Source organism: Necator americanus, chromosome V (genome assembly GCF_031761385.1).
Source record: "Necator americanus strain Aroian chromosome V, whole genome shotgun sequence".
In the NCBI taxonomy this organism is placed as follows: Eukaryota; Metazoa; Nematoda; class Chromadorea; order Rhabditida; family Ancylostomatidae; genus Necator; species Necator americanus.
In genome coordinates, this window is record NC_087375.1 from 4,297,750 (window position 1) to 4,311,155 (window position 13,406).

The following is a 13,406-nucleotide window of genomic DNA, read 5'->3' on the forward strand; positions in this document are numbered from 1 at the left end:
ATGAATGCGAAATGTTTGGTCAGATTGTGTCATAGTGCTGTCGTGAGACCGCCGTACCCGAAATCGTGGTTGCCTGCGGTGAGTTTTACAAGCTTATGGTAATTTTGGAGGAGATCTAAACAAAAATAATTCCTAAAGAACGCGATGTTAACCAATTCTAAAAGGATGGCGATTATTCTACTTCCTAATATTAATAAAAAGAACCGCCTGAGCTCTCTGTCATTCATTTCACATTTTGTGTCCTGAAATGGTAGCTCCACAAGAACGCATTGCAGATTTTTGTGCATTCGAAGAAGAGACCACATAATGTGCAACAACCGATATCGCCATATGAGGAATTTTCCCCGGATTTCCAGTTTTCTTTGCAAGATGAAGAAATGACCTCACACAGCGAAAATACTCTTCCGAAAACACTTTCTAAAAAAGAGCTCTATATTCAAGCTTGTGAAGAAATAAATGCAAAGAAGAGTGGATGTGCTCCATCGAAAAGAGCTCTTAGTAAGCTATCTAATTAGCATCTAGTTTAGAAGTGCTTCTATGATGAGTGGTGTTAATTTTAGCACTTGTGCGGGGAGTGTTGCATGCCCGCTCACTCTTGAAAACCTCACTTTCGGATCGGTCAGTGACTTTGTTCAATTTTCATACGACAGATTTCGCCGAGAAGCTCTTACAGGTATCTTATACCAATATGCTTTGGATGCGTAAAAACATTCGTCTGCAAAATAGCTTCGATTAATGTAAAAAATGATTAAAGACAACAAATGCTTTCAAAAAGTACTTTTTGTTTTGTTTGTTTGACATTGCAGTTTGATTATGTGAAAAAAACAAGGATCAATATTAAAAAAAGGATCAATATTAAAAAGAAATCAAACCACCGCTTTTTTATAGTGCGGGACTTTCTCTGCCAAATGATGCATGACCTTTTGTTTACATTCTTAATTCAAAAAGTTCGCAATTCTTTGTCATTGTACGCATCACTATACTATACTGAAATTCACATCATAAGTGATCAAGATATTAAGTCATCACATCACAGTCAACATGTTGTAAACGTTGTGTTGTTTTATATTTTGTTAGATGTTAACAAAATATGAAGTGAATTAAGTAGCAATTAAGGGATTTCGTGAAACTTTTAGAATTTATGCACGTATTTTTTTACATCTATGGTCAGGTCAAATGAAGCACGGTGCAAATGCGTAAGCGATTGCGCTCGATGCGGCGCAGCGGAGACGGCGGTTGGAATGGACGTAGGACCATCGCGAACTGCAGCGATGGACGGCGCCAGTAAAGGTCCTCATTCGATCCTAACCGCTACGCTCCACCGCAGCGCTTTCACAACTACACCGTGCTTCTTGTCGTCTTAAACCCTACTATATGTATGAATTTCAGTCAAACATCGGAAGTCTCGTCATCGTCGAGAGTGATCGCAATTATGCTAGAGCAGCTAAGGTTAGTTCTTCTGCTTGTTATTTTTTGAATTTTCATTCAACTGATTCTGTTGTACATTCACTTGTGATTTGTGAAATGACTCTGAGTCTTCTTTCTTCCGGATTCTGTAAAAAGTATATTGAACTGTTACGCCAGATATTGATAGCAAACAAGTAAATACAGTTTCATATAGAGACATTTTTCTTATTGAGTTACGTAAAATATAAATAGTCTTGCGGTCATCAACGATAAACATAGGGACGATGTTCTAGAGTATGTGCCTCGGGCACGAGAATATGGCGAGTAGGATGGACTTTCTTCGTCTTTCTTTACGCTCATCTCATGATCTTTCGAAGTATGATCATATTGGCTTTGTACTATGGAGATCTCTTGGCGGTCGAACACTACCATCTTTGTTCGTTGTGTTTCGTCTCTGAAATGAGGGAAACTGGAGCAGTTATGGAATTGTTAGCGTTCACATTTCATATAGTTATCCATTCTTCAGCCAACCATAGCCATTACTTGGTGGAACGTTTTCAAGAAATGAGATTGGGTAGTTTTCTAAATTTTCACTCGGTGAAATCGATCGTTTGCAAGTAATTGGAGGTATTGAATATTGTGATTCAAGGAACATCTTTCACCTATTGATCTGCAAAATTCCTTGATTAGTACGTGTGAAAGATGTGATTTTATTCCGTTCTTTATCCTTCAGTTCCAAAGAAAGATGTTGTTTGAGCACTGACAAGTAACTGTAATGTGAAGAATCTGCAGGAAGATGGGCGTAGTGTGGTCGATGCTGAAATTAGTGAATTAGCTTACATGGAGAATATCAATCTGTAAGCGCAAGCAACTTTTTATTCACGTAACTGTAGAGGCGATGCGTACAGGATGACAAAAAAGTGAAAGTGATGGTCTAGTGCATTCTCATTTAGTACCCATGTGTTATAAAAGGAGAAGTTGACAGTTGTTTCGAAACTAGAGATTCAGAATGGGTTCTATTCTCTTAGTAGTCTCCAGGGAACGTTTTTGCTTCTAACCGCCCTGAAAAACGGCGTGGAAAGCGGTCTGTTCCAGAGAACTTTTTCTTCGTTCATAAGAGAGAAAAATGATTTTTGGCGACAGTTGCCGATGTGACCTCGCCGTCAGAGGAATGGAAACGGACATCTTAATTTTGTGTCAACTCTTCAGATTATTATCTCTGATCTCTTTTTAAATTACATTTGATTTGAGATTTGCGAAAAATTGATGGGGAAGGAGGAATTTCAGAGCAGCAATGGTGATCCACTGTTTTGATATTTTAAGTCCGTTATTATAAACAGCTTTCGGTTTATGGTTGAAATCATCACGATGCATTCAGATTTCTTTTTGAATAGTAAGTGTTGATTTGGAATAAGAAGAAATTTCTATCGGTTTCGATGTACCCTCGAAGGTCCAAGCAGCATTGAGGTCAAGTCATTCATTTATCGCGGAGCCACGCGACGGAAATTCGGTTTAGCTCAGGGGATGTCATTCACAGAGAATGGATCTCCGATACGTTTATGTTGACATCATGTGTGCAATTCAACAAGGATTGTATGCTGAGAAGTTGAAATGTGCACAATTTTGCTTCAAAACTCGTTTAGTTCTAGTTGATGACACAGGGGTGTCTGTCTTTACGTTGTGACCCTCAATTATAACTGTGGACGGATAGCGCGTCTTGATTGTATGCTGCTTGGCAAACCTGTACGGCCGTTCGCCTGAATTTTGTCGACTCAGACGGTAGTTGCCGAACTTACCCCATGTGGTACTTTGACACGGCTTCGGCTTGTAAGTGTATGCGTGTTTCCTTCTTGGTATACTGTAACATGACATTGCCAGACTCCTGCGTCCTCTTCCACATGAACCGGTCGTATTTCCATGGAGAAATCGCCCATCAATTCGTCATAATCGAAGAAGTAACGGCCATTGTTGAGTAGTACGCGAAGCACAGTTTTTCCTGGAATTTGTGTTTATTAGATAGTTACAGACACTTATTCCTATCCCAAAATCGTATTAAGTTATTGCATTGTGCACAGATAAGCAATTTAAAATGGGTAAAGGATAAATTTTTTGGTGAAAGTCAATCTGCTTGGGATGTAGCACCGCGTACACTTCAATTCAGAATAGCTTGAGGTTGCGGGGGGCTAACCGTTGATCAACCCAGTGTTTTTACCCTCCCAGATAAACCTGGTACCAATTTATCAACCCTGAAAGTGTGAAAGACTTCCTTGCGCCAGCCGTGTGCATGCGCCGCATCTTCCAGGCCGTTTTTCACGCCAATTAGCAAGAAATGGACTGAATCACCCCCCTCTCCATAATCCACTATCCCGTATAAGAATACTCCACCTGAAATCCGTACCACCTCAGATTCGTGGGGTGATGCCTTTAATTTTAATTTAAATTTGGTGACTTGCACCACAAAGAAAAAGAAAAGTGTTAGCATTTACAAAATGGTTGGTGGCCCTCTCAAAAGTTACCAATGGTTTCATTTAATGGAAATCTGTTGCTGCAGGTTTTTGCTGCATGTCCGGCATTTATTATTTTTTAAATAGGTCAACTATGTTTCTTGCTTACTTTTCTTTCATTAATGTCATAAGTAGCATTATCAGAAGCACCTAGGCACCATTTTAGCTTACTCATTTTAGTTATCTCGGACTCGGAAACGTAATGGGAGATATTTCTTTGAAAAGGAAAAACTTGGCAATAACTATATAATGACTAATGCATACAGCTAATATAATAATAATAATAAATAATTTCTTGGCAATAACTTGTGGAAGAAAATCGACGTAAGTCGGTTTTCTAAAATCTCTTCATTTGGCGCAGTAGCATTTCTGAGACTTTGTATGTTGCCATCGCTATGCAACCCACCTGTAATCGATTTCTTCCTGAATGTAGTAAGCTGGTTATAAATCTTCTTTTCACCGTCTTCTACTTTCAACCAAATTGTGTCGTTCAAAGTCCATGTAACCTCTATCTGAACCTGAATCTGCATGTTTTTTAATCGAAAGGAAAAAAAAAAAAGAAATTAGGCTCACATTATTGTTGTTAGCATCGGTTACATGAGGGCAACTCAGAGAAAAAGTGTCGTATTGGTCAGGGTGCATAATTATTTTGGTTGTTATATCGGATTTGTAGGGCGTTGAACGATTCGCTGAAAATGATTTTTAGCTCGATGATGAAGTCATTATTATCATTTATTTGTTTCCCTCCATTCACTTTTGTTTCAACCTCCACAATTATTGATTAACTAAAGGAGATTAACTAAAGGTTGATGAAGTGACTGAGCGCTAACAATCGAGGCGTGATTAGATTTTCTCGCGCAGCTTATCCGGACGGCATTTGTCACGGATAAATGTGGAAATGCATCTTGCCATCATCCTACTTTCATCGAATTAGAATTAGCGGCTACGTGCTCGGAAGTAATCCTTATTACAATATACTTATATTTAGTAGTGTTTTCATGAAAGTGGGCTGATAGAACGGTCGTCTCCTTTCTGTGTTTGGTACCTGACATACTCGAAAACTGTTGTTAAAACACCAAACGACGTCAACACAAAACGATATAACAACTTTGGCGCCCCCAGCTGTCTATTTCTGCGCAAATGAAAGTCCCACAAGAAATCGTCGACGTTACAGATCACCGGTCGAAACAACGAGAACTTGTGTGATTGTTTAAATATCAACAAATTCCATCAAGTCACCTTTAGTGATAGCTCAATTCGCAACGACTGTCCTTTCCCTTTTCAAGTAAAACGTAGTGCAGGTCCAGCGCAAGCATTGCTGGCATGCCCTGCACACGATTTGATGCCAAAACCGACAAGCTGCTGTCTCATCTTATCATTTAAGCTCCTATTCCTCACATTTGAAGTGAGTTCCTGGACCATTCTCGTGTGAAGCACATCGCCGTCGTTTTTTTTCGTGAATCAATCCGAAGTTGTTTTGTGCAATTTGGATAAATATTTAGATGGCCTGCTTTCACTGAACGTGCGGGTCCCAGCATCTTTTCCATTCATTTCGTTCCCTCATCGTCGTCATGTTCTCAAGTTTCGTGAGTGACGTTGACAAGGTCTTTGAGCGGTATCCAACTGACTTCTCAGCCGGTCCATCCGTGCAGAGAATCGTTGGAAACCTCCTACGATGGTATTTAACATCTGCTTGGTTCCACTCTAGCGTCTCAATTTGGAAAATGAACTTAATTTTACAAATAAGCAATCTGCGACATAGTTAAGTAAACAATGAACCTAGTTTTGTAGAATTTTGGGTAAAGGCTTATGCCTTTTTCAGCATGTTTCGCCGCACGTGTACTTTTGATTATCCTCGAGGTAGTGCTTATTAACTCAGTAGCGAATGTGATGCAACGTTATTATGTACCCGGGGAGTGGACGAATGAGCCCATTACACTATTGCTTATGTCACCCAGCAGATGCGCCATAGCTGAAAGAGATCTTCTATACGACTGCAGGCAGGCGACGCTGATGCGAGAAGTCAGGACAAGGTGTTAGCGAGACGGTGTCTCTCTATAAAGAAGCGTATCAGTTGCTCTATCTCTGGATTTCTGTAACTCTTTATAACGGAACCAGATCGGGGGCAGTAGGGATTAACTATTTTCTATAGCACAAACACTAGTGTGAGAAAGCAATGTGTCCTTTAAGAAACATTTAACTACTAAATCCAAATCCATGCATTTTATTTTGGGGATTCAAGTTGGGAGTTCTATGTACTCCATGACTGCGTATACGTTAATGAGTTTTTTTCCCTTGCTCTCCTTTTCTTCTCACGGTGTTAATGATTATGCTAATGTAAAACGATGACATTTTTCTCCTGTTGACGTAGTAAAAATAATATTGAAGTTCTGGAATAGACTGAGTATAGTTTGAGAACTGATAAGTAGTCTACCTCTTGCGTGTCTCATGTGATGAAAATGTCGACTTGTCCGAGGAGCGTATTCTTCAACAGTGAACTCAACTGCCATAATGGCAGAACGTGCGAAAATAGCGGCGAGTGACATGTAGAAAAAGGCCGGTTGTTGCCGAGGATCGAAATGACTGATTTTCACTAACTGCACCTGTAACGGAGAGAGGACTGGAATGGAGGGAAGTGATGGGAACTATTAGAAACAGACGCTGTTAAATCTGTAATTAATACATAACTTGTAAAAAAATGCATGCAAGAATTCGTTAGTAATCACACAAGGAAGAATATGCATACCATTTTGACTGGAGGATGCATGCAGACTTTTCTGGAGACGTGTTCGGCTCCCGCATTCGAGAACCTGTAGAAGCTATGACTTTAGTATGCGAACAATAGCCTTGTTCAATATTTTATTTATGAAATCGTAAATAAAATTATTACGGATAAATCCAAGATTTGCGATGCGAAAAATATGGAATGGTGGATACCGCTTATTTTTAAAAAAAACGCTTTTTTTTAAATAGAGAGTTGAAGAGGGGATTGAATGCTGAGCTTCGTATGATATGACCTGCCCCTCTATACTCTATAAGTTCAGCAGCACTGCCGAAGCGTCCGAGACCACGCCCACTTCTCACGGAGCTAAACTCAAGTGGTTCTCCGCAAAGTTGCCGCACCTGATTAGTGACACGACTTTGTCGTATTTCATTGGTTTAAGGCCAGCGTATCATGAAATTGACGTAGTTGAGAAACCTGTGGGAAATTGTGTTGAGTTCGGGGTGTAGATTACGAGTTCGAGCGTTGAGCCCACTCAATCCTATCCTGATCGTCCTGAATAAAAAAAAGAAACGGCGTGGGACCGCATTGGTTCGTGCGAGATACGTTAGAACGCGCACCCTTCTTCACGCTCTGGTCCTCTCAGCAGCTTATTTATTGCTTTTACTAGAATAAACTGATGAGAGACCTCATTGATCCACGACCGCTCGCTTGTAGACGCGGCGCGTGCGCGAGGGTTGATTGTTCCCACGTACCTCGTGGAAACAAACACAGTTCCTCAAGCCGTTTTTCAGGACGATTTGGGGGGAAGTGAGCGCGATAATGCTCTTACCCGTAATCTACACCCCGAACTCTATATTTCCCCACAGATTTCCAACCACGTCAGTTTTATGATACGGCGCCTTTATTCCTGGATGGACTTCCTAAACTGAGGTCTTGTTTTGTGCTATGCATGTACAGCGCCATCCCTAATAACTTGTACTCTTAAATTCTTCGGATTTCGGTCGGACTAATCCATGCCAGAATTTTTGGAATGCGGTGAAATAAATATTCTAAGACGTAAGACACCTATGACTTCGGAGAACTCATAATTGGTCTTAGGCTAATGACAGTTATTTGGGAGATTGAAACGAATAATAGGCTAAAGCAGGCGAATGTGGCAGGTATGATCTCAAGAAAATTAAGAATTTTATCAAAATAGAAGCTTGTAAACTGCACTGTTCTTGGAGAAAATAGTTACTTATGAAAAGATTCCCAAGTAAATTTTTCCCAGCTCTACTGACAATAAATAAATAATAAGGATAATAATAGCAAACTAATGGTTTTATTTTAGTATTTGGACTCTAGTTGGTCTGGTGTTTTTTTCTGTCAATACCAATTTTGTTTCATTCCAGGCTTTTGCTCGTACTCAACGAGCTCAATCTCGAAATGTGGCAGCTTATCGTACAGAGCTGGGCACGCTCTTGGGGATTTCACGCAAAAAGGTATCGGGATTCCCGTCGCACTTACTCTCTGCTCGATCTGAAGTGCCGAGAAATCCTTTTGCACTCACCAGTACGGATCCTCAAGGTTTGACACGTCATCAGTTTGTTTTTAGTTTGGTCTTTATTGAGGTAGAAGAACGTGTAGATTTATGGGAGTTTTTTTTTGTGAACGCTTTGCATGAGGACCTTGTCCGGTTTGAATCGAGAAGTAGATATAATTCTGTATTAAACTGATTATTAAGGGATTCCAGGCTTATTTTTTGTTTGGGAGTCTTGTTTGATATTTTTTTAGAAAGGGAGGATTTTCTCCTCTTTATCGATTATAATGATTAATTTTCACTCGCAGTTATAGGGGCATAAACGTTGAAACCACTTAGACATCAAAAGCTACCAATTTCTTTTCTTTTTTTTCTGAGCCAGATGAAAATAAGAGGTTTATGGGGACCTAATTAATCAATTTCTCTATTTATTCCTTATGCTATTGTCTTCTGTTGATTTAGTAATTTTTAATGTGTTTCTAATTTTTTCAATGCTTATTTATTATTTATCCATTTGTGCTCATTTATTTTTTATTTTTTATTTTTATTTTTTTTTGTTTTTTTTTTTCAATTTCATTGACTGATTTCCTAGGAGATTTTGTTTTGCGCAGGATAAAGAAATGCAAAATTCTGATTTATCCGTATTTCTATTCTAGATGAGTCTGGTAATCCTTTCTCGAGATCTCCAATTCTGGCCAGCACACTTCCAACAGTATTACAGCAAACGTCTGTTCTAGAAGCTCTCTTGGTAAGCTTTTTGAATTAGCTGTTAGCTTTAACATTGCGGAGTTAGGTGACATAACAAAGTGCTACATTAACAGTTTATTGTTGCACTGCTATAATAGTTTATGAACTTCTTCGTTAAAATGTGATGAAATACGCTGAATTTCCCTGGGCGTGTAACGTTCGAAAAGTTTACAGAACAACCTACTTCTACACTATTCTGGAATAGATGAGGAAACAATTTATGCTTATGGACAGATAGAGCTGATCACATTTCTCAGTGCATTGTAAGTGTTACAAATTCTTTTTTTATATTTCTTTTATTCTGTCCAGACGACTCTGTGTTGGATGCATATATTTGTATTATGACGTATTTATGTTTGTGACGCGAGAGAAGCAAATATGAAATCTTAACGACGTTTAGGATGTGATTTTATTGTGTTTAAGCGCTCAGATTCACGCTAATAAACAGGTTTAAAAAAAATTTGAAAAATTAAACTAAGGAACGATTGCATAAAATGATAAATACAGTAAGCGCCAGCAACACAGCAGCTTTTGCATTTTTAGAAAGAGCTGTTGTTTAATGTATGCAGGAATGAGTCTAATTGGGTCTGAAACTGAAAGTTGAAGTCCAAAGTTTAATATTGGATTGAGGAAAAAGTCCTCATAATTTTTTTGGATTTTCTGTGAAGTTTAGACAGAATAAATCTACGCTGAAATAGTGTAAGCAGAAAGTTTTCAAAGCGTTACCTTGGGGAGTGGGAGAGGGTTCGTGACTTCAACAGAGCAGAGCCATTTGGGAGCCGCCGTCCAGTAGATCTGGAGCGGTAGAGGTAAAGTAGTAGAGTAAGAATAGAAAAATTTATGTTTTTGAGGTTGTATTTTTCAAAGTTACATAATAAAAAATTACGGAGAAACTACATATAATTGTATTACGGCAACATAATTTAAATGTAATAAACTTGCTAAAGATTCCCGAAATTTTCTTTTGTATTGGCATAATTTAACTCTTTTCAGCACGTTATCTCATCTTCTGGCTGGGGTGGATCCTCGTTTGTCATTTTTGTCACATTCATATCGTAGAAGATCCGAATTATTCTTCAAGTTGTTTGATATTGAGTAAGTTGACTGTTCCTCTTTAGTTATTATAATTAAACTAATTGAATAATAAATAAATAAAATATATAAAGTAAATGATTCTGTAAACAATGTATATCACAGGAAACTCTAAGAAAAGATGCTTAGGTAATTTTGTATAGTTGTTAATGTGACTTTTGTCCAATTCTCTTTGAAAGCTATAAAATAAAATTCTAGGGATTTACAAAATTTAAAAAATGGTCGGTCTTCAGAATACATTTGTAAATACGCTTACCAGCTATCGCTGTGATACTATTTGTTTTGTTTTTGTTATTTGTTAATGGTACTGCAGACGAAAATATACTAGACTGGCAACTAATTTCTTTTTCATTTCTCCGGACTTCTACATGGAGTGAAGGCAACATTTCATCGTAATCGATGGATGATACGTCAGTGATTGCAAACTAAATATGTGAGAATAAATAAATATTAATAAATTAAATAGAAATTGATATTAATTATTAATAAATTAGATGTAAATAAATTAAATATGTGAAAATAAAAGAATATTGCAAATGAAATGTTGCAAAGTGTGACAGAAATTAGTTGCCAGTCTAGTACATTTTATTTTTCGTCCGTCCTAATTTATAAAAAGACACTCTCAGCTACACAATGCGAGTCCTAACGTCTGAATGACCTGGCCTGTAGTTGCAGTATCCACTTATAGGTATGGAGATGACGTAGAAAACGACAATGCTTATGAAAAACGAAACGAAAACGAAAAATTATGTTCGAAAAAACCCCCCGCATAAATTGTTGATCAAATGGGATACGAAATGTTCCGGCAGCGCAGTTCGAGTCAGTTCGCACGCGAAAACTTTTTTGGTTACTCAAAAAATGAAGTTCTGGCTTTTTTTTACCTTTTCTTCTTGTCACCATGACATTTCGATACTCATAATACTGAGATATTGCAACTGAGGAGATAATTTGAGGTAGCAACTGCTGTGAAGGGCTTGATGAACTGTGAATAACTAATTCCTATTGCAGATTATTACGGGTAGAAGGATATTCTCGTCGTTCATTCATTCCTGCTATATGTGTACCGAAACGAATACCTCATGAGAAAAAGTTGAAGGAAGTAGGTTTTTTTTAACGAAGTTATAAGAACGAGAAGAAATGAACTGTAAATAGTATTTTTTTTTAGCTTAATATAATCAACGGATTACTGTATGCCACCGCTATACGACCGATTCGGTGCATCACATTAGGCGATGTTGATATTGGAGTTCACAATGATCGTGGATCAACGTTGGACGCTCGTTGTTTGTTACCGTTCGCGTACTGGTTGAATCTTATAGGAAAGCAGCAGGCATCGAAGAAAACGAAAAAAGTCCTCGAGTGAGTATTTACTTAGACCAGACACAATTTGGATCAAATTGATCTTCACAAAAATTCTGGAAACCCGACTGTTATCAGATTTCCTGACTTGTTCCAGACCCAATTTGGATCAAATTGAGCTTCACAAAAATTCTGGAAACCCGATTGTTATCAGATTTCCTGACTTGTTGTGAAGTTCGCTTTTTACGTAACAGAGTCAGAGTTGTACTCATATTGACTTTTGAGAAATTTATTCATTCGTTCATCCTACGTCAACCTGAAAGGGAAGCAGTGAATTATAATCAAGTACAATTCTATGAAATACAGCACAGTAAGGTGCAATAAAGGGATTTTCGACGAAATCACTTGCAACGAACCAATTTTGTCCATGGGTTGCGGTCCACTAGCGAGTGGTCGAAGATCATTGATGCTTTCTCACCAGCCTGTTCAAATAAAAACAGATGAATAGGGTGCTGAGAGGACCGGAGCGTGCAAAGGTACGCGTTCTAATGTACCTCGTAGGAATTAATGCGGTTTTTACGCCGTTTTTTAGAGCGATTACGGGGAAAATTAGTAATATTGTGATATTGTACATTGTACATTGTATAATACGATACAATATGCAGTACAATGTACAATATTACAATATTACTAATTTCCGTAATATCGTATATCCGTAATTTTCGAGTCTTACGTTTTCCGTTGGGTTCCGAAACACGTTGATTTCGCGATACGGTACTTTTAACTAAATGTAAATCATATTTGTCACTCACACCTGCTACATTCGTTATATTCTGGAGAATTTATCTCGCTCTTGTAGTGATGGCCACCCTTGAGAGGGCTTATGCCGGTTATCTAAGCGCTGGACTAATTGTGATCCTTAAAAGCACTGAAAAGACCTAGGTTTTATGCATTGATCTTATTTTGTTAGCGAAGGCAAGCCGAAATTTGAAGAGTTAATCTTCTCTAAATGTCTGCAGATGTGGCAGCGGTATTTTTTTCTTGAGGAATCGAGATACGCCCTCGAATTTATGTTTAGTAATTTAAGCTCAGAACAGAGTCCGTTTGTCCTCACTCTAAGTCATACTTCAGGGAGTTGGGCTTTGAATCTACGTCCGTTGCCCTTCAAAAAATCGACGGGAAGCGTTCAATTGGGCAAGCATCAACCGATGATCTAGAACACGCTTTTATTGCTGTACGAGAAGAGTTGGAGCAGACAAATGGGTTTGAAAAGTACAGGGAAATGATAATCTCTAGGCGAAGCGCATAAATTTGTACAGTACATATTTGTTCACTACTTTAATTCCATTGTTCACTGATCTACTCACTGTAGCTTTACTTCTTTTACTTTACTACCCAATAACAACACTGTTTCATTCCCAGTTTTGTTTTTTGAACTCGTTGTCTTCACGTGTAATAAAAAAATTCTTTTAAAATGAATATATTTTGTTGATTTGCGACATATTATGAGCACTGCGTAACGCACGACAGCGTATGATACGATTAGGGATTGCTCGTTCTCCATGCATAGCTCCAATCTCGCCTTCAGGTGTCTAATCATCTCGACTAAATGGTAAATGTAGAAAAGCAAAAGGTGCTAGAAACGTTACTTTTTGTCTAATCGACATTCTATTTTAATGAAACAACAAAAAGAACCAATTAAATTTGAAAAAAAAACAAAAGAGCATATAGAGCAAGAAATTCCATTAAACGTTATGCGACATTTTGCCTATATCCTCTACCTCTACGTGGATTTTTGAGTTTGAAAAAATTTTTCGATAAATAGCAGCGAAATATTCCACAAACCAGTAATTTAAGGAAAGAAGAAACAGTACCGCTTTATAATGCACACAGAAATAACTCTAATTGTAGTGGTCAGCTACAAATCACATTGCAATCACTGCGCGTGACATCTACGGCGCCGAAGCGGAGTCCTGAAGCGATCGATACCTTCTGCAGTTTGCGTCACATCATGGTAAAATTGGAATGAAGACAACGTTATGAAGAACAGCTATCAAGGAGGATGTCTCTTTCAATTTCAGTATTCGCTCTGTAATACAGTAATATCGTAGTA

General features: G+C 38.2%; 1 protein-coding gene across 1 annotated transcript; it reads left to right on the plus strand.

Moving 5' to 3' along the window:
- On the plus strand, positions 1–12,602 carry RB195_012882 (uncharacterized protein; the record flags this gene model as incomplete). Its single annotated transcript, XM_064202458.1, has 11 exons — positions 1–78; positions 276–498; positions 561–673; positions 1,390–1,449; positions 8,028–8,202; positions 8,812–8,903; positions 9,077–9,165; positions 9,896–9,997; positions 11,003–11,093; positions 11,160–11,353; positions 12,425–12,602. The coding sequence occupies 11 exons, from the start codon at positions 1–3 to the stop codon at positions 12,600–12,602; spliced, it is 1,395 nt and encodes a 464-aa protein (XP_064058339.1).
- Positions 12,603–13,406: the final 804 nt, after the last annotated feature.